The sequence below is a fragment of the Thamnophis elegans genome, chromosome 14, assembly GCF_009769535.1.
Source record: "Thamnophis elegans isolate rThaEle1 chromosome 14, rThaEle1.pri, whole genome shotgun sequence".
Classification (NCBI taxonomy): Eukaryota; Metazoa; Chordata; class Lepidosauria; order Squamata; family Colubridae; genus Thamnophis; species Thamnophis elegans.
The window spans coordinates 5,905,988-5,928,041 of NC_045554.1; the positions used below are offsets into that span (position 1 = coordinate 5,905,988).

The following is a 22,054-nucleotide window of genomic DNA, read 5'->3' on the forward strand; positions in this document are numbered from 1 at the left end:
TGTAATTTTCCCAGGTGCCTTCTGATGAGGTTTCTGCGGAAGGCTAATCCTACTTTGTTATGTAGAATGGACTGCCTTAGGCCTTTTAATGGCCCGTTGACAAAGGTGGGGGGCTATTAAGAGTGAATCTATTTCCTGCCTAAAAACATGTTTCTCCGTTTGTTTTCCAGGGAAATGTAATATTCTGCCTGTTCAAATATTTCCCAGGATATTTCATTTTTCTAGGAGAGGGGTGGGTTTTAACTTCCTATAAACAGGACGGGACTATGTGGGGAATGGAACATAGAAATTATTCCCGATTAAGGCAGGTTGGTCGGCCGGCTAAAACAGCTTACATCTCATGAATATAATTAGTTGGAGGTATGAGCATAAGAAAACAATTGGGACGTTTTCTTTACCGCCTCATGACTCAGAGGCGGCTGCATATTTACTCAGAAAGGGAAGCAGTGCTAATCTACTTTCATAGCCTATCGAATGAGGTGTGGCCACAGTAGTCCTCCTCAAAGAAAGGGCTTGTGAGTTACAAGTCTCCACTTTTTATGAGAGCTGCTATGTTCCCTTGCGGCTCTGTTATCTCTCTGCTGCGGCTCCCTCTCACCGATCGGCTCTACAATCAATAGGGCTTTCGCTTAGGACAGGTAGAGGAAAAAGGACGCCGCGCTAGGAGGAGACTCTATGGTGGGGGGACCGGACTTCCAGCTGGTAGGGGAAAAAGGACGCCGCGCTAGGAGGAGACTCTATGGTGGGGGGACCAGACTTCCAGCTGGTAGGGGAAAAAGGATGCCGCGCTAGGAGGAGACTCTATGATGGGGGAACCAGACTTCCAGCTGGTAGGGGAAAAAGGATGCCGCGCTAGGAGGAGACTCTATGGTGGGGGGACCAGACTTCCAGCTGGTAGGGGGAAAAGGACGCCGCGCTAGGAGGAGACTCTATGATGGGGGAACCGGACTTCCAGTTGGTAGAGGAAAAAGGACGCCGCGCTAGGAGGAGACTCTATGGTGGGGGAAACCGGACTTCCAGTTGGTAGGGGAAAAAGGACGCCATGCTAGGAGGAGACTCTATGGTGGGGGGACCGGACTTCCAGTTGGTAGAAGAAAAAGGATGCCACGCTAGGAGGAGACTCTATGGTGGGGAGAACCGGACTTCCAGTTGGTAAAGGAAAAAGACGCCGTGCTAGGAGGAGACTTTATGGTGGGGGGAACCGGACTTCTGGTCAACTCCAGAATTGAACGGGGGGGGGGGGTCTGGTTAGGACCCATTTTGGCTCTTTGAGTGTTTAAGGTTGCCGACCCCTGTTCTACACCAACAGTTTCACTTAAGGGACTCTAGGCGGCTTACAACAGCTTTATAAAATCATAAAAATACATAAAGCATAGCTTAAAAACAAGTTGAAACTTCGACATACAAGTTAATAAAATGAATGAAGTAAAAATAAACCGGGTTAAAAACGCAAGGGCTAGAAGGTTAAGAAGGAATAGGGGTGCCCACAGGCCCCCCCAGATATCCCCCATGGCGGCATCATATTCTGAGACCTCCGTCCTAATGGGCCAAACCAGATCTTCCAGAAAACCAGAATCCTAACGGAGTCTTGCTTCACCTCTGGAGCGAAGATGTCCCATAGGGCTGGGGCAGCAGCAGCTGGGAATGAATTTCCTCCCCTAGATCCTGCCAGTTGACCAAGGAGATAACGCAGCATGCCTTCCTTGGGTTGACCTACCTTCCAAAGCACCTGAGGGCAAGGCAAGAAACAATGGATGGAAGCTGAACAAAGAGAGATCCAACCTAGAGTTAAGAAGGAATTTCCTGTCCGTGAGAACAATTCTTTGTGGAACAACTTGCCTCCAGAAGTTGTGGCTGCTCCCATCACGGGAGGGTTTTTTTTAAGTAAAGTTTTTTTTTTTTCATTTTCATAACAAATAACCACGTGCATACTATTACATAACCAACATTATATTATATTGTTACATGTTTACATCAATTTGTCTTACCATCAACTCCCAAAAACGATTATTGGCACACCTGCTCTCCATATTTGTACCTTATCCATCACTTTCTTCTCCCTCTCTCCTCCTCCTCCCTACCACCTTTCTTCCCTCTGTCGTCCTTCCCTTAACTACTTCCCCTTCCTCTCTCCTTCACCTCTCTCCCCTTTCCACTCCTTCTTTCTCTCCTCCTCTTCCCCCTTTGCCCTCTCTTCTATCCCTCTCTTCTTCCCTTAACCTCTCTCCTCTACTTCCCACTCCTCATTTCTCTCCTCCTCTCCCCTCCTTGCCCTCTCTTCTATCCCTCTCTCCTTCCCTTATCTCTCTCCTCTACTTCCCATTCCTCATTTCTCTCCTCCTCTCCCCTCCTTGCCCTCTCTTCTATCCCTCTCTCCTTCCCTTATCTCTCTCCTCTACTTCCCATTCCTCATTTCTCTCCTCCTCTCCCCTCCTTGCCCTCTCTTCTATCCCTCTCTCCTTCCCTTATCTCTCTCCTCTACTTCCCACTCCTTCTTTCTCTCCTCCTCTTCCCCCTTTTCCCTCTCTTCTATCCCTCTCTTCTTCCCTTAACCTTTCTCCTCTACTTCCCATTCCTCATTTCTCCCCTCCTCTCCCCTCCTTGCCTTCTCTTCTATCCTTCTCTCCTTCCCTTACCTCTCTCCTCTACTTCCCACTCCTCATTTCTCTCCTCCTCTCCCCTCCTTGCCCTTTCTCCTCTCCCTCTCTCCTTCCTTTACCTCTCTCCTCTACTTCCCACTCCTCATTTCTCTCCTCCTCTCCCCTCCTTGCCCTCTCTCCTCTCCCTCTCTCCTTCCTTTACCTCTCTCCTCTACTTCCCACTCCTCATTTCTCTCCTCCTCTCCCCTCCTTGCCCTCTCTCCTCTCCCTCTCTCCTTCCTTTACCTCTCTCCTCTACTTCCCACTCTTCATCTCATTTACTTGGTGTATTTCAGCCTCTGCGCAAGCTCCATTTTATGTTGATGGTATTTATAATTCCATTTCAACATACACCTTTAATTTTAACATCTATCTTCCTAGCCTTCGCTGGAGGCTTTCAAGAAGAGACTGGACAGGATTTGTTTGGAAGCATATAAGCTCTCCTGCTTGAGCAGGAGGTTTATTTATTTTATTTATTTATTTGGTTTGTCGAACATGTACGAGATAACAGGTATAAGTATAAATATGGACATAAATACAGGAAATGGGTACAAATAAATGGAGACAATAGAACAGGGACGGTAAGCACGCTGGTGTGCTTATGCAGGCCCCCTTACAGACCTCTTAGGAATGGGGTGAGGTCCACGCTAGACAATTTAAGGTTGAAGCTATGGCGGGTTTGAGGATGCAACAACGGAGTCAGGTAGAGCATTCCAGGCGTTGACCCCTCTGTTGCTGAAGTCGTATTTTCTGCAATCGAGTTTGGAGCGGTTTTCCTTGAGTTTGTGTCTATTGTTTGCCCGAGTATTATTGAGGTTGAAACTGAAGTAGTCCTTGACAGGTAGGAGGTTGTAGCAGACAATTTTGTGTACTACGCTTAGGTCTCCGAGGCCCCTTCCAACTCTGTAATTCTGTATTCAGCCTGACTGGGTAGAACAGGTCAATGTATTTGGGATGAGATGGTTTCTTGGGTGTCCTGTTTCCATGCCAATAAACAGCTTTAAAAGTAATAACGGACACTTTGAATGGGACTCAAAAGCAGGGGTTGATCTGATGGAAGAAAAAAGGGAAGTGTCCTCAACCTCCTCGACACAAACAAAGAGAAGTAAGCACTCGTAATCCATATCTGCACATTGAAATCTCCAGTTACTGGCACACCATCTAAGTATCTCTTAGGCACGAGACCAGAAATAAGGACTTTGATAGCGTGGGAAGAGCACTTATAATGGCAAGTGTTTGTGAGCACCTCTTCAAGCCAACCGGTGGTGCTACAAGGAAGGTGCTTGATCTACAAAGGGAAGTTTGGGAGAATAGACCACCAAAGGGGCTTCTTCAACCTCTTAGGGTGGGTGGACTTCAACTCCCAGAATTCCCCAGCCAGTGCAAGCCGATGGCACACTTAACTCTGCCTACTCTTCTGCAGAGAGCCACTAGATGGCCTAAGAGAGCCACAGAAAGAATAAACTCTGCTGCCATCTAGTGGCAACCCAGATCCTTTTTAGTGTTGTTGTTAGTTGCGAAGTCATGTCTGACCCATCGCAACCCCATGGACAATGTTCCTCCAGGCCTTCCTGCTCTCTACCATCCCCTGGGGCCCATTTAAGCTCACGCCGGCTGGTTCAGTGACTCCATCCAGCCACCTCATTCTCTGTCGTCCCCTTCTTCTTTTGCCCTCCATCTTTCCCACCATGAGGCTCTTCTCCAGGGAGTCCTTCCTTCTCATTAGGTGGCCAAAGGATTAGAGTTTCCTCTTCAGGATCTGGCCCTTTAAAGAGCAGTCAAGGGTGGATCTCCTCTAGGACTGACCAGTTGGATGGCCTTGCAGTCCTTCTTCTTTTGCCCTCCATCGTTCCCAGCGTGAGGCTCTTCTCTAGGGAGTCCTTCCTTCTCATTAGGTGGCCAAAGTATTGGAGTTTCATCTCCAGGATCTGGCCCTCTAAAGAGCAGTCAAGGGTGGATCTCCTCTAGGACTGACCAGTTGGATGGCCTTGCAGTCCTTCTTCTTCTGCCCTCCATCGTTCCCAGCATGAGGCTCTTCTCCAGGGAGTCCTTCTTCCTTCTCATTAGGTGGCCAAAGTCTTTGAGTTTCCTCTTCAGGATCTGGCCTTCTCAAGAGCAGCCAGGGTTGATCTCCTCTAGGACTGACCAGTTGGATGGCCTTACAGTCCAAGGGACTCACAGGAGTCTTCTCCAGCACCAGAGCTCAAAGGCCTCCATTCTTTGGCGCTCAGCCTTCTTTATGGTCCAACTTTCAGACATCCATTGCAACTGGGAAAACCATAGCCTTGACTCTACACACTTTCAAGGCTATGGTTTTTCCAGTTGCAATGTTTTAATAGCCCTCTATTAAAGGCAATTCCGTCCTGCTGAAGAGACTAGCTATAGCTCAGGGGTTGAACTCTCTGAGTTCAGTTGTTTTCTTGCAGATGTTTCATTACCCAACTAGGTAACATCATCAATGCTAGAAGAAAATGTGGTTTAAAGTAAAGGAGGAAGAGGATTTGGTGCTGTCTAAGCTCGGTTGTATTTTTTTGTTTTGAGACATTTGATTACCCAATTTAAGTAACATTATCTGTACCTAATGATCACCATCACTGTCAAAACACCATCCACACCATCCGAGCACTGATGATGTTACCTAGTCGGGTAATGAAACGCCTGCAAGTCCACCACCAAACTTCCCAATCTGTGTTTTTGTCAGGGTCTCCTCCTCGAGCAGGGGGTTGGACTAGATGACCGCCAAGTTCCCTTCCAACTCTTTAATTCTATGTAAACCCGGAGTGCATCCAGGACTGAATGAACAGGATGCCTATATCGCCCTTGGAGACGTGTGAGATTTGATCCATTAGTGCTACTCACAGCAAAGAGCGCATGAAAAAATAAGCTGTTGGGCAGGGCCCTTAAGATAATGGATTAAGTTCATTTGCTTTGGCTCTAAGCCCTAGCAAGATAACTAGGCGCATATTCCTAGGCGATAAAGGACAGAAACGACACACAATTTCAGGAACTTGGAAACTGCTCATTCCCATGAGTGGCGCATAGAATAGAATAGAATTAATTTTTTTATTATAAACAGTTATACACATTGACAGAGACATACACCACACTTACAAGTAACGTTAGAACTTCCCGTTCCTTCGTACGGCAGGTATTTATCGGTGCATTTTTACAAACACCCTCAATCCATCTCTATACATTTTTACACTTATCATCCTATTATTTCTTACTTTTTGCTCATCAGTCTGTTTGGTTATTTGTATCAGAGAGTCTTTATTGCTCTTCTAACTAATGAATACCTTCTTCTACTTCTGTAAATCCTACTTTCCAACCTTCTTTTCACTAACTCCTTCTTCTGTACTACAAACTATATATTTTTTAGATTCTTATTTCCGATTTCTATCATCTAGCCATTTGTACCATTTTTCCCAAATTAGATAGTAGGATTGAATTCTTTATTGGCCAAGTGTGATTGGACACACAAGGGATTTGTCTTTGGTGCAGATGCTCTCAGTGTACATAAAAAGAAAAGATGCATTCGTCAAGAATCATAAAGTACAACACTTAATGATAGTCCTAGGGTACAAATAAGCAATCGGGAAACAATATCAATATAAATCGTAAAGATACAAGCAACAAATTATCAGTGCTTCAGTCATAAGTGGGAGGAGATGGGTGATAGGAACGATGAGAAGACTAATAGCAATAGTAATGGAGATGAGAAGACTAATAGTAATAGTAATGGAGAGGAGAAGACTTATAGTAATAGTAATGCAGCCTTAGTGAATGGTTTGACGGTGTTGAGAGAATTATTTGTTTAGCAGAGTGATGGTGTTTTGGGATGTTTACCGGTAGTTCTTGACTTACGACCGCAACTGAGCCCAAAATTTATGTTGCTAAGGGAGTCTTGTGTTAAGTGAGTTTTGCCCCGTGTTACAGCCATTCCTGCTCTGCTGTTAAGTGAATCACTGCTTCCCCATTGAATTTGTTTGTGGGAAGGTTGCAAAAGGGAATCACATGACCCCGGGGACACTGCCACCGTCAAGGACTACCTAGAGTGTAAAAAATATTTTTATGTGTTTAATTTTATCCCGCCTTTATTATTATCTATTATCTATATATATTAAAATGGCTCTGTGTGTGTCTGTCTGTGTGTTCCAGCTTAACTCTGGAACGCCTCGAGCAATTTCAACCAAACTTGGTACACAGATGACTTACTCTCTGGAAACAAATGCTGTGGGGATAAGACAGCCTAACACCCCTCAGGGTGTGTGTTCTGTTAAGATACAGCTAGTTGTGCCTTAAAGTGGCTTCTACCGTACGGCGTTAAAGTGACTTCTACTCTACAGTGCTGTGGAGTTGCTGTGGTAACGGCTTCACAGTACTCCACGAGGGCTCCTTCTGGTAAGGGGGAAAATCCAACATTAGAAATCCTGTCTAATTCAGGATTAGAATAAATAAATACCCGGGCAACACCAGGTTATCAGCTGGTTTTTAATAAACAACAAAAAGAAATCCATACCCGTGGAAATTCACATGGTCTAGCTTTTTCCCAATGACTGTAGGACTGCTTTCAAGCGGCAAAAATCCAAGTATTTTTCCTCTTCACCTTTGAATCACCTCTTCTGCTAATGTCAACTTGCTCAGGCAAACCTTCTTAGGGTATCGGGCCCTTGTTTATTTCTGGATTTACTTGTGCCTTGTTGACACAAGCCAACATTCAGTCAACCTCTGCTAATTCAGCAGGCCAAACTATGATAAGATGGAGGGGAAAAGTCAAAAGGAACCCTGCGGATTCTGGAGAGCAAATTTAATTTGGAGACCTGTCAGATGTCCGGGTTGGGGTTAGAGGTAGTGACGGATTTTATTTTCCTGGGCTCCAAGATCACCGCAGATGGGGACTGCAGCCAAGAAATTAAAAGGGGAGGGAAGCTATGGCAAATCTAGACGGCATCCTAAAAAGCAGAGACATCACCCTGCCAACACAAGTGCGTCTAGTCAAGGCTACGGTTTTCCAAGTTGCAATGGATGGCTGTGAAGGTTGGACCATAAGGAAGGCTGAGCGCCAAAGACTGGAGGCCTTTGAACTCTGGTGCTGGAGAAGACTCCTGCGAGTCCCTTGGACTGCAAGGCCATCCAACTGGTCAGTCCTAGAGGAGATCCACCCTGACTGCTCTTGAAAAGGCCAGATCCTGAAGAGGAAACTCAAAGACTTTGGCCACCTGATGAGAAGGAAGAAGGCCTCTCTGGAGAAGAGCCTCATGCTGGGAACGATGGAGGGCAAAAGAAGAAGGGGACGACAGAGAAGGAGGTGGCTGGATGGAGTCATTGAAGCAGTCGGTGTGAGCTTGAATGGACTCCAGGGGATGGTAGAGGACAGGAAGGCCTGGAGGAACATGGTCCATGGGGTCGCGATGGGTCGGACATGACTTCACAACTAACAACAATAGCAAAGATAGATAGATAGATAGATAGATAGATAGATAGATAGATAGATAGATAGATAGATAGATGATAGATTGGATGGATGGATGGATGGATGGATGGATGATAGATAGATAGATAGATAGATAGATAGATAGATAGATAGATAGATAGATAGGAAGGATGGATGGGATGGATGGATAGATAGCTAAATGAGATGGATGGATGGATGGATGGATGGGATGGATGGATGGATAGATAAATGAGATGGATGGATGGATGGATAGACAGATAGATAGATAGACAGATAGATAGATAGATCTAAGAGCCTCATGCTGGGAATGATGGAGGGCAGAAGAAGAAGAAGGGAACGACAGAGAATGAGGTGGCTGGATGGAGTCACCAAAACAGTTGGCGTGAGCGTCAATGGACTCCAGAGGACAGGAAGGCCTGGAGGAATGTTGTCAATGGGGTCATGATGGGTCGGACATGATTTCGCAACTAACAACAACAATTTTTTTTTTTAAATGATGAGGTTGCCCGGATAGAAATATAACCCTCTCTTCTGCAGTTTTATATTTCATTATTTGACTCTGTGGTCCTTCCCTCCTCCTTTCTATCCTCTAACATAAAATAAGGTCCTTGTGCTTCAATTAGGGTGGATATAAATCAATGATTTTTTAAAAATAAAAAAATAAAAAATGGATTTTTCATTTAAATCGGATTTTTAAATTTAAACCGGATTTTTTTTATTTAAATCAGATTTTTTATTTAAATCGGATTTTTTTATTTAAATCAGATTTTTTTTTATTTAAATCAGATTTTTTTATTTAAATCGGATTTTTTTACTTAAATCAGATTTTTTTAGAATTAAATTTATTTTAATAAAATGCTTTTGGAGTAAAGATATATCTAAAGATGGTTTTCTATTTAAGATACATTCATAGTTTAGTTTATTCAGCATGAAATGGGGCTTAGTTGGGTAGCGTGTGGCTGCATATTCTGCAATATTGGGACTCTCGGTGAGTCAACAGCGGGTCAGAGGAGGAGCCGTTGCCGGATAGAGATCACGATTTAAATTGTGGTTTAAATCATGATTTAAATCAACTTGATCTAAATCAAATCCACCCTGGCTTCGATTTTATTCCCCGAATTCCGTCTTTGTTCAAGGTCAACAGAACTTGGATTTGAAGCCCTGAAACAACCAGACCACTGCAAATTCTCCTTTTGGACATTTATTGACAGGGAAATGGTGACAGAATGGCTGACATATTCGCTCCTTAGAAAAATCCAAGCGGCAACATTAAGTCCGTCAGGAGCTGGCAAGGCACGGAACGATTGTTTGTGTCAACACAACTTGCTTAACCGGGCGAGCAAAGGTAGCGCAGATGTATTCAGGCAGCAGACAGACATTTTATTGAAGAACTTTAGGCCAGAAAGTTTAAATTGTGCCAGGAAAAAGCCGCTTTTATTTTCTAGACTAGTGTTTCTCAACCTTGCCAATCCTGAAGACCTGTGGATTTCAATTCCCAGAATTCCCCAGCTGGACACACCAGCTGGGGAATTCTGGACATTGAATCTGCACACCTTCAAGTTGCCCAAGGCTGGGAAACACCGATTTAAAGTCCCTGATAAGGTCAGGGGGCTTAGAAAAAACAGGAGATGGTTATCAACGCGCACTAATGACGTTACCTGGTACGGTAATGAAAGGTCTACAAATAAACCACTAAGTTCAGAAAGCACCAAGGGCTGCACAGATGATTGTGAATCAGGCAGAAAGCCTCGGTAGATCCACCTCACTGGAAAACCAAAACTACTTCTATTGAGATTGGCCGCAATAACAAGAATCAGAGGTGGTATTCAGCAGGTTCTGACCAATTCCAGAGAACCGGTAGCGGAAATTTTGAGTAGTTCGGAGAGGCGGTAAATGCCACCTGTGACTGGCCATGCCCCCACCTATTCGCTGCCTCCTGAGTCCCAGCTGATTGGTAGGGAAAGGGGATTTTGCAGTAACCTTCCCCTGCCATGGCCACCAAGCCACGCCCGCAGAACCGGTAGTAAAAAAAAAACGAATCCCACCACTGAACAAAATATTAAAACTTGGTTTGTTAAACCTCCTTCTCCAGTAAATGAAAGAGCCACTTCCGAACATTTTTTGGACATTCTGACTTTTAAAAAACGGTTTCCCTATTGACAATAGAGCTTGCATATCTACGTATTCCTGCTTGAGCAGGGGGTTGGACTAGAAGACCTCTGAGGTCCCTCCCACCTCTAATTCTGTTATTTATATCCTTATACTCCAGTGAATTAAAGAGGCGTCTGCCTGAGCCACTTTTAAACATTTTTGGGGACGTTCCGGGCTTTAAAAAATTGTTTCCCCATTGGCAATAGAATTTGCACATCTCCATATTCCTGCTTGAGCAAGGGGTTTGGCTACAGGACCTCCAAGGTCCCTTTCCAAGTCTTAGTCTGCTATTCATACCACTTTCCTTATTCTCTGCAAGGACAGAAGGAAGTGCCCCGATCACCACAAACCATATAAATTCCAAGCTCAGTAGTCATAACGAAATTTCTCCAAGTCCCAGGGGACCCAGAGCTCGAAAAGGAAATAATCTGTGCTTGCTCTTCCCTTGGTAACTCCTTTCTCCTCACAGGGCCGAGTGCCAGTTGACTTAACATGCAATTGCAATCCCTTTTATTGGCTTCATATCAGAAGATATTTATTCCGGTTGCACAACATTCCTCACACATACTTTGAAAAGAATGAAAATAGATAGAGGAGGGAATTTGAAACTTGTTGCATTGAATTTTCTGGGGACTATCGAGGCCATGTTTCATTTACCCTAGTTCACTGCAAGGCAGTGTTTTCTCAACCTTGGCAACTTGTGGACTTCAACTTCCAGAATTCCCCAGTCAGCATGGCTGGCTGGGGAATTCTGGGAGTTGAAGTCCACAAATGGCTGGCTGGGGAATTCTGGGAGTTGAAGTCCACAAATGGCTGGCTGGGGAATTCTGGGAGTTGAAGTCCACAAATCTTAAAATTGCCAAGGTTTGGCACCCCTTGTATAAGGGTTAAGGCATCAGGCTGGAAACTGGGAGACCGAGAGTTCTAGTTTTGCCTAGGGCACGAAAGGCAGCTTCGTGACCTCGGGCCAGCCACACTCTCTCTCAGCCCTAAGAAGAAGGCAACAGGAAACCATTTCCAAAAAAAAACTTGCCAAGAAAATTTCAGGGACCAGTCCAGGCAGTGTCCGAGAATCGGACACGTCATAGAACGGAAGGGGGGGGGACTTAAAGACACGGTATCATTAGACCAGAGGGCTTAATTCAATATTAGAACTTACACCTCTCTCTACAAGGGCCGTTTTAAAATGTGTGTCTCTAAGTTTGACCTACTGCATTGCTGCAAACTTTTTTTTTAATGGATTATAGCAATAGCAATAGCAGTTAGACTTATATACCGCTTCATAGGGCTTTCAGCCCTCTCTAAGCGGTTTACAGAGTCAGCATATTGCCCCCAATAACAATCCGGGTCCTCATTTTACCCACATCAGAAGGATGGAAGGCTGAGTCAACCCTGAGCCGGTGAGATTTGAACAGCCGAACTGCAGAACTGCAGTCAGTTGAAGTAGCCTGCAGTGCTCCATTTAACCACTGCACCACCTCGGCTCTCGATTAATCGGTTTAGTTAAGGTGTTCGAAGGAATCATAAAGAGTAGGGACTCAGTGGCGCAGTGGCTAAGACACTGAGATGTTGATCAGAAACGTCGGCGGTTTGAATCCCTAGCGCCGCGTAATGGAGTGAGCTCCTGTTACTTGTCCCAGCTTCTGCCAACCTAGCAGTTCGAAAGCAGGTAAAAAAATGCAAGTAGAAAAATAGGAACCACCTTTGGTGGGAAGGGAACAGTGTTCCGTGCGCCTTCAGCGTTTAGTCATGCCGGCCACATGACCACGGAGACGTCTTCGGACAGCGCTGGCTCTTTGGCTCTGAAACGGAGATGAGCACTGCCCCCTAGAGTCGGGAACAACTAGCACACATGTGCGAGGGGAACCTTCACCTTTACCTTTTAAGAGTTCAAAACTGAATTTAAAACTAGCAACCTAGGTAGCTAGCAACTATCATTTTGGGGTGTGTGTGAGTGTTTGTGTCTTAAGGAACAAAGGTGAAGTTTTCAGCGAGGGATTTCTGTTTGAACAACAAAACCTTCTCTAGTACAATACTCAAAGGGCAGGAAAAACCCTTTAATCTGTAAACTGCACTTGTACGTATATCTATACTTTGCCATACTAAAAATTAAGCTCCCTTTGATCCTTTCGGTTTTATAAGAAGGCCTCTGGGGCTCTGCGTTAAGTCCAGACTGATACAGTCATAACTAAATAGAATATTTGAGGCTAGTGCTTTGCAGCAAATCAGTTGTTCTTCTTGTTTAGAGGAAAGATACTCCTCGACTTACGACCGCAGTTGAGCCAAAAATTTATCTTGCGAAACGGGACAGTTGTTCAGTGAATTTTGCCCCATTTTACAACCTCCCTTGCCGCTGTTGTTAAGTGAATCCCTGCAGTTATGAAGTTAATAACACGGTTGTTACGTGAATCTGCCTTCCCCATTGATTTGGCTTGTCAGAAAGGTTGTAAAGGGGGATCATGTAACCGCGGGACATTGCAACCGTTATAACCCTGAGTCTGTTGTCAAATATCTGAATTTTGATCCCGCGACCATGGGGATGCCTCAACGGTCATAAGTGTGAAAAAACGGCCCTTTTTTCAGTGCTGTCCTAACTTCAGACGGTCTTTAAGTTGAGGACTAACTGTAAAGTAAAACTCTATTATTTTGAAATGTTATGTGCTTAAAAATCTGTATTTTGTGATCTGGAAGGCAAGCCCTTGCATTATTTTCCCAACGTCGTATTTTATTATTTCATCCTGGCGAGGGCATGAAAAAAATAAAATGAAAACATAATTACCCACCAGCAGAAGAAAACGTAATTAAAAAATGTGCAGAGATGGATAGGCTCAAGAAAGAATTAAAAGAGAAAGAAGAACTTGAATATTACTGCGTATGGGATTTTATGGTATAATTGGCTAGAGGAAAGGAGGGGGGAGCAAAAGAGAAAGGAAGAAAGATCAATAAATTAAAAAACAACCATAAACAAAATAAAAAGTTTATTTTTTTTAAATTATCATCTCTACTATTTGTTGGCACTTTCAAAAATGAAGGTGCAGAGTTGACTTCTGTCCCATTGGCTCCTTCATAATAGTGGCTTCTTGAATTGAACCAGAGGCCAAAGTCCTCAAGACCGTTCGAAAGGTTATTTTTGCGTCTTCTGTGATATTTACCCAGAGGGTTTATGCCAGTTTTTGCCTTCCCTGGGCTCAAGACTGAGCCAAGATCTATGTTTACCCAGCGAATCTCAGAACTGTTGCTGGGAAATAGGATTGGCTAAGAGAAGACATCCTGTTCAGGTGTATATGATGCAACAGCGAAATGGGGCAGGCTGTAGAGCAATGTTAGCAGTCTTCCAAGATCTCAGGGGCTGCCCCAAAGAAGAGGGAAGACCACCTATTCTCCAAGGCACCTGAGGGCAGGACAAGAAGCAACGGGTGGAAACTAATCAAGGAGAGAAGCAACATAGAACTAAAGAGAAATTTCCTGACAGTGAGAACAATTAATCAGTGGAACAGCTTGCCTCCAGAAATTGTGAATGCTGGAAGTTTTTAAGAAGAGATTTGTCTGAAATGGTATAGGGTTTTCTGCCTAAGCAGGGGGTCAGACTAGAAGACCTCCAAGGTACCTTCTAACTTCTACTCTACTCTACTCTACTCTACTCTACTCTACTCTACTCTACTCTACTCTACTCTACTCTACTCCAGTCTACTCTATTACAGAACAGAACAGAACAGAATTCTGTCCTGTTCAGGTGTACATGAAGCAACAGTGAAATGGTGTAAAGCAATGTTAGCAGTGTTCCAAGATCTCAGGGGGCTTCCACAAAGAAGAAGGGGGTCAATCTATTCTCCAAACACCAGAAGGTAGGAGAGGAAGCACCTGGAACTAAGAAGAAATTTCCTGACAGGGAGAACAATTAATTGGTGGAATTGGAAGTTGTGGGTCCTCTATCACTGGAGGTTTTCAAGGAGATGTTAGATATCCATTTGTCTAAAATGGTGTAGAGTCTCCTGCCTGAACAGAGAGTTGGACTAGAAGATCTCCAACTCTGTTATTTGATATTCTAATGCTTCTTATCCTTAGCAATGTGAAGATTTGTGAACTTCAGCTCCCAGAATTCCCCAGCCATGAAGATTTGTGAACTTCAACTCCCAGAATTCCCCAGCCGTGAAGATTTGTGGACTTCAACTCCCAGAATTCCCCATGGTTGGCCGCGGAATTCTAGGAGTTGAAGTCCACACATCTTCACGTTGCCAAGCTTGAGAAACAAGGTTGATGAAACATTTGACTCGTCCAAGTGTTTCACGCCAGTAGGTGTGAGAGTTGAGTGCAACAAGGAAGAACTTCCATAAAATACTTTCACCCTGTTGCACTTTTCATGCCCACTGCGTAGGAGTGAATGGTTTAAGATCAACTTTATGGCCACAGAAGGAGGAGGAGGAGGAGGAGGAGGAGGAGGAGGAGGAGGAGGAGGAGGAGGAGGAGGAGGAGGAGGAGGAGGAGGAGGAGGAGGAGGAAGAGTTGACGGAAATCCCCAGCTCCTTCAGGCTTGCTATTTTAAGACGAATTGCAATATTAAATGCTTTCCCCTAGATTTGGAGCTATATTTCCTAAATTTATACGGGTTTGCTAAATTAGCTTTGATGCTATAAATTCTAGGAACTGCAGTGCCATCCTATCTGAAGCCAGATGGAATCAGATTACATTAAATCCATTTTGCTAACTGCTTGTGTTTATACCCATTGCAACCTTCCCATTCTTCCTTAATTTATGTAAACTGTTTTTCTTTTAAAGCTGTTGATTTTCAGGTCGCAGATGTAACTGTGTTGTTATTTTCCCTGTGGGTTTTTTCCCCCCCCTCAGTGTAAAGAATTACGTTTAAAGTAACATGATAGTTCTTTGTTTCAAAAGGACACTTTGCAAGTTTTTATTTTGATTAAAAAAAAAAACAATCACAAAATACGTATTCTGAAGTAGGCGGGTAAAAAAAAAATTAACCTGAAGTCTCTTGCAACTTCCTACTGTTGGAAAGATTTTAATCACACTCGGATTGAGGTTCATCCTGGCTTTTTGCTAAGAATGTGAGCGAGTTGACAAACCAGATTTAAGAAATATCCTTACTCTGCGGACTCCGCATTAACTCTGCTTTATTATTGTCTTTAAACTTAAGATTAATTAGTTAGGAGAAACACAGAATGTCTTAACCAAAGCCAACACTTGGGGCAAATTTTTTTCGGGAATAGGTCATGGGAAGACAACGGACTTAATTCCTGAAAATGAGTTTATTTTCATTTACATGCGCGGATCTGTTGTTTAGTAGCCATGTGCCTGTCACAAACGCATCATTTGCAGAAAGCATTTAAACCGATAATAATAAGCTGCCTCTTTCTTACACCAATCATCCAAGCAATTTCACTTAGGAAAGAAGTCTACTCCACTTATTTCTCAACTTGCAACAGTTCACTTACATTGAACTGTGATTATTTGAAGTTACAACAGCACTTACGGCTATTTTTCACACTTACAACAGTTGCAGCCATGCCCGTGGGATCAAATTTCAGACCCTCGGCAACTGATTCATATTTATGACGGTTGAAGTGTCTCCTGGAATCCAGACTGACTTCAAAACCATGCTACTAATTTAACAACCGCGGCGATTCACTTAACAAATGCGGCCAGCAAAGTCGCAAAATGGGGCATAGCTGACGTAACAAATATCTCAGTAAGCGACATACATTTTGGGGTTCAATTGTTGTCGTATGTTGAGGAGAGCGTGGACTTTGTCTTCCGTTTTCATTTTCCTCAATAAAAAATGAATCGGAGCATAGAAGAATCAGGTTGGAAGGGGTTTTGGAGGTCTTCTAGTCCACCTCCCTAGACTTGCTCAAGCAAGTAAACATATTAAATCTAGCAGTGACATAATAAAAGGGTGACCTCGGCAGAATTTGATCGCCTGGCTTTTCACAGCTAAAATATGTCTCCATGTTCCTATACATAAAAACGAAGAAAAAGTTTCCACTGTGTTCTTTTTCTGTGTCTCACTTCTTCTTCATAACAGTGGCTGACTGAAGTATAAATGTTCCTGCCCAGGAGTAGGTCCCTGCCGGCATTGCTAATTGTTCGGCGCGCAAAACTTTTTGGGTCTGCGTTTGCGCAAAACCATGCGGGCCGCTGCCTTTTGAACCAATCGGATCTTCCCAATAGTTTATACGGGCAGTTCCATGTCAAGTGTTAAGCAGTTCAGCAGCTCAAATCTCACCCGGTTCAAGGTTGACTCAGCCTTCCATCCTTCCGAGGTCGATAAAATGAGGACCCAGATTGTTGGGGGCGACTCTGTAAACCGCTTAGAGAGGGCTGTGAAGCACTGTGAAGTGGTATATAAGTGCTATTGCTAGTCCCTTCCTTCCTTCCTTCCTTCCTTCCTTCCTTCCTTCCTTCCTTCCTTCCTTCCTTCCTTCCTTCCTTCCTTGGTCCACAGTGGTTAGAATGCAGTATTGCAGGCTGACTGCCCACTGCCAACAGTTTGATCCTGACCAGCTCAAGATTAACTCAGGTTTCCATCCTTACGAGTCGGTAAAATGAGGATCCAGATTGTTGGGGACAAGAGGCTGACTCTGTAAACCCCCTAGAGAGGGCTGAAAAGCACTGCGAAGCGGTATATAAGTCTGCTATTTCTAGTCTTCCTTCCTTCCTTCCTTCCTTCCTTCCTTCCATCCATCCATGGTCCACAGTGGTTAGAATGCAGTATTGCAGGCTGACTGCCCACTGCCAACAGTTTGATCCTGACTGGCTCAAGGTTAACTCAGCTTTCCATCCTTACGAGGTGGGTAAAATGAGGATCCAGATTGTTGGGGGCAAGAGGCTGACTCTGTAAACCCTCTAGAGAGGGCTGAAAAGCACTGCGAAGTGGTTTATGTCTGCTATTTCTAGTCTCCTTCCTTCCTTCCTTCCTTCCTTCCTTTGTCCACAGGTTTCCATCATTACAAGGTGGGTAAAATGAGGATCCAGATTGTTGGGGGGTAAGAGGCTGACTCTATAAACCCCCTTAGAGAGAGATGTAAAAGCACTGTGAAGCGGTATAGAAGTCTAAATGCTATAAATCATGTACAATAATATGGTTGGAAGGGAACCTTGGTGATCTGTGATGCTGCGTTTATTTCCCTCCTGTTTTATATTCTTTCTGTCTCGATCAAAGGTTTTCACTTCATGCCATCTTCTAGGGCTGGGATCTAGATATCACATTTTGGGGTGATGGTAATGAAAAGCAGGCCGCCAGTGTTATAAATACGTAAAATGTCAAAACACGAAGCAATATTTTTTCCCCAATATTCCCCAATATTAAATTAATATTTTAATTTAAGGAAAGACCTTAACTCTGTCTCTTGTTTTCTTGTTGCTCTTCAGAATGTTATGGAACAATTCAATCCAGGGCTGCGGAATTTAATTAATCTGGGGAAAAACTATGAAAAAGCCGTTAACGGTAAGTCTCCGTTACACGTTTAACGTGTCTATATTATCATTTTTTTTTTAGTAAAGTCTTTATTGTCATTATACAAAATAAATACAATGAAATGGGTTAATTTTTAATTTTGCAGTTTGAAAACCTAATAGCTGCCTTGCAGTGAAATGCAGGTAGTCCTCGATTTACGACCACAATTGAACCCAAGATTTCGGTTGCAAAGCGAGGTGGCCGTTCAGTGAGTTTTGCCCCATTTCACGACCTTTCTCGCCACCGTTAAGGGAATCCCTGCAGTTGTTAAGTAAGTCCCACGGTTGTTAAGTGAATCTGGCTTCCCCCATTGACTTTGTTCATCAGGAGGTCGCAAAAGTGGATCACGCAACCCCGGGGACACTGCAACCATCATAAATATGAATCAGTTGTCAATCATCTGAAATTTAATCACGTGACCATTGAGATGCTGCGTCGTCATAAGTGCAAAAAACGGTCATAAGTCCCATTGTTCATTGCTGTCGTATTTGTATTGTATTTATTAGTTTGTCAAACATGTACAAGGTATAAATATAAATGTGGATATGAATGAAAGGAATGAGTACAAATAAATGGGGATAGTAGGACAGGAAAGGTAGCCCTACATGGTATCGGACCTGGCTACCTGAGAGACCGCCTCCTGACAGTTACCTCCCAGAGACCTATTAGATCGCACAGACTAGGCCTCCTCCGAATTCCATCTGCCGGTCAATGTCAGCTGGCGACCCCCCGGGGGGAGGGCCTTCTCTGTAGCTGCTCCGGCCCTATGGAACGATCTCCCCGTTGAGATCCGGACCCTTCCTACCCTTCCGGCCTTCCGCAAAGCGACTAAGACCTGGCTGTTCCGGTAGGGCCTGGGGCTGTTGAATTATCCAGCCCCATCCTAAGTTATATGAATGTTGTGGAATTTTTAATTGTTGTTTTTATTTTATTTTTTTATTTTTATATCCCCCCCTTCCCTTTTTATTTGTAAGCCGCCCTGAGTCTTTCGAGAGTGGGCAGCATACAAACTAATTAAATAAATAAATTAAATAAATAAATGGTAGGCACACTGATGCGCTTTTGCACAGTTGTAACTTGGAACGGTCATAAATGGACTGTTGCAAGTTGAGGACTACCTGTATACCCCCCATCCCCCCACAAAAAAAGTCAACAAACTACTGATATAACCAACTGTTTACTCCTCGCAACCAGGCTAAAGATCTGGATATTTTTAAGCATTTCTCTGAAGTTCTTCCTCTTTTCTCAGTATCACCTGATTTTACTTTTCGGAATCTCCTCCTCTCTGGATTTGTAATCCAGGGATTCCTTTTGATCAAGGGATTTGGACAGGCTCCCCAAAGGTTTCTGGGGGGAAAAAAAGAACTGGGCAAATAAGAGGGAATTAGGTTTTTGGCCAAGGATCTGTGCTCTACCCATTCAAGTCAGAAACAAATCTCGTCGTTATACATTTTAACTCATAGCAGAGAAATTGTACAGGGAGTGCTTGACTCACCAATACATCCATCAAACGTCCATTGCTAAGCCAAGCAGTTGCTAAGGAAGCCCCGTTTTAACTTTTTGGCCGCGGTTGTTAAGCGAATTACTGCAGTTGGTAAGTGAAACACAGTGGCGTTAAGTGAATCCAGCTGCCCCCCCCCATTGACAGAAACCAGCTAGGAAGGTTAAAAATAGAGATCACATGACTTCAGGTCATAAATAAATGTCCGTTTGCCAAGCGCCCAAATTTTGATCATGTGACGCTGGGGAATGCTTCACCGGTTCTAAGTGTGAAACCTGGTCATAATTCGGCTTCTCCGCCATTGTAACTATGAATACTCACTGAACAAATGGCTCTAAATTGAGGATTGTCTATATGTGAGTAAAATGCCTTGAGGGACATGGTGGCTCAGTGACTAAGACGCTGAGCTTGTCGATCAGAAAGGTTGGCAGTTCAGAGGTTCGAATCCCTAGCGCCGTGTAACGGAGTGAGCTCCCGTGACTTGTCCCAGCTTCTGCCAACCTAGCAGTTCGAAAGCACATTAAAAAATGCAAGTAGAAAAATAGGAACCACCTTTGGTGGGAAGGTAACAGCGTTCCGTGCGCCTTCGGCGTTGAGTCATGCCGGCCACATGACCACGGAGACGTCTTCGGACAGCGCTGGCTCTTCAGCTTTGAAACAGAGATGAGCACCGCCCCCTAGAGTCAGGAAGGACTAGCACATATGTGCGAGTTGAACCTTCAACTAAAATGCCTGCAGAAATCAGTCATTTGGGGTTAACGCATAAGAATGTTTTTCCAAACGAGGAATGCAAATGGTCGTATTTGGAGATAGAAAGCTCAACCATCTTTGGGCGGGTTGCTCGTTCTGTCCATAAATATTTGGTCTACTCTCTGCCATCATCCGGTAAAGTTTTATGAGGCTGGTAAAAAGAAAAAGAAATCAACTTGGTCACCCGAAAAAAAAAAAATCATCCAGGTGACCAGCTATGAAATATTGGCAAAAGCCATTCCCCACCCCTCTCGTATTATAGGAAAATCTTGACGCATCAGCAGCTTAACGTATTTTATGGACTGCACAGCTCGGTGAGCCCCGTCGCAAAGGGATAACAACGTGCTGACCTCGAGATGAGTCATTGCTGATCTTATTGAGATCTTATTTATTTATTGTCAGGGATCCAAAGTTGTTCCGCAGTAGCTTTAAAATAAAGAAAAGCAAAGCAGAGCTGCCTGCTTTCCCCCAAAATCAAAACAGTAGCCACCCACATGGAGGAGATGTCTGAGAAAGTCCAAGGGGCACCCTTCTGAATGTAAACTGTACCCGTTGCTACGGCAGAGAATTTCACTGGGCCTTTATTGATGTTATTTTTTAAAATCCCCGGGCTCCGGAGGCTTTTCCCGAGCCTCCGGGAGAGCAAAAACGGCCTCCTCTGGGCTCTGAGGCTCTCCGGAACCCGGAAACTAGCCCATTTTTGGATTTCCGGAAGGCTCGGATTTTCCCTCTCAGACGCTCCACGCAGCCTCTGCACTTACTTGGCATCCGAAATGGGCCGTGTGGAGACTCCTGGGAGGGGCTGGGCGGTTCCGGCGATTCCTTCCAACTACCGATTCGCCCAAACTGGTGCGAACCAGCTGAATCCCACCACTGGGCTGGGCTGAGAGAATCAGTGGCCCGAAGTCACCCAGCTGACTTTCATATGTATGGTTAGAACAGTCTCCTGGTCATTGTCCCAAAGTCACCCAGCCAGCTTTCATAACTAAAGTGGTACTAGAACTCACCATCACCTAGTGATTGGCCCAAAGTCATCCAGCCAGCTTTCATGCCTAAGGCGAAACTAGAACTCACTGTCTCCAGGTCATTGGCCCAAAGTCACCCAGTCAGCTTTCATGCCTAAGGCAGGACTAGAACTCGCCATCACCAGTGATTGACCCAAAATCAGCCAGCCAGCTTTCATGCCTAAGGCAGGACTAGAACTCACTGTCTCCTGGTCATTGTCCCAAAGTCATCCAGTCAGCTTTCATAGCTAAAGTGGTACTAGAACTCGCCATCACCTAGTGATTGATCCAAAGTCACCCAGCCAGCTTTCATGTCTAAGGCAGGACTAGAACTCACCGTCTCCTGGTGATTAGACCAACGTCACCCAGTCAGCTTTCATGTCTAAGACAGGACTAGAACTCACTGTCTCCTGGTGATTAGACCAACCTCACTCAGTCAGCTTTCATGCCTAAGGCAGGACTAGAACTTGGTCTCCTGGTGATTGGCTCAAAGTCACCTAGCTGGCTTTTTATGCCTAAAGTGGTCCTAGAACTCACCATCTCCTGGTGATTGGCCCAAAGTCACCCAGCCTTCATTCATGTCTAAGGCAGAGGACTAGAACTCACCGTCTCCTGGTTTCCCCGCCAGCGTCTTAACCGCTTAACTAGATCACTAAGTTACTTTTGCTGTTTTGACTTGTTTTGAAGCTCATTTCTCCTCTGCTAACGAAAGCAAGCGTTAGAACCAACAGATTCCAATTTCTCTTTTTATTGTGTCTCTGCTGGGGTCTCACTTAAAATTCATTTGCTCCCCAAGGGGCTTCAGGAGACAGGAGAAAGGGGGGGCTGTGGGCTGGGAGAGATCCCATTTTCTGGCAGATCACTGAAGTTAGCCCGCTTTGGCATCATTTCAAAAGTCGATCTATTCTTAGAGACGATGGTCTTGTTTGGGATGCGCATAATTTTAGATTATTTTCCCCCCCCTTCCTCGTGGTGTAATTCAGGACTTTAAAGGCAGCTTGTCAGATGTAATACATGTGGCTTTGATCCAGTCCGCCTGCAAGACGTATTTTTCCACTCAAACGGCTTTTTTGGGGAAAGTAG

The 22,054-nt window shown here is 44.4% G+C and overlaps 1 protein-coding gene across 1 annotated transcript in view; it reads left to right on the forward strand.

Moving 5' to 3' along the window:
- BAIAP2L1 (BAR/IMD domain containing adaptor protein 2 like 1) overlaps positions 1-22,054 on the forward strand; it is a 58,672-nt gene that overhangs the window by 6,021 nt on the left and 30,597 nt on the right. Inside the window, exon 2 of the mRNA XM_032231346.1 lies at positions 17,632-17,707. Coding sequence (XP_032087237.1) covers positions 17,632-17,707 — 76 coding nt within the window. The remainder of the gene's footprint in view (positions 1-17,631; positions 17,708-22,054) is intronic.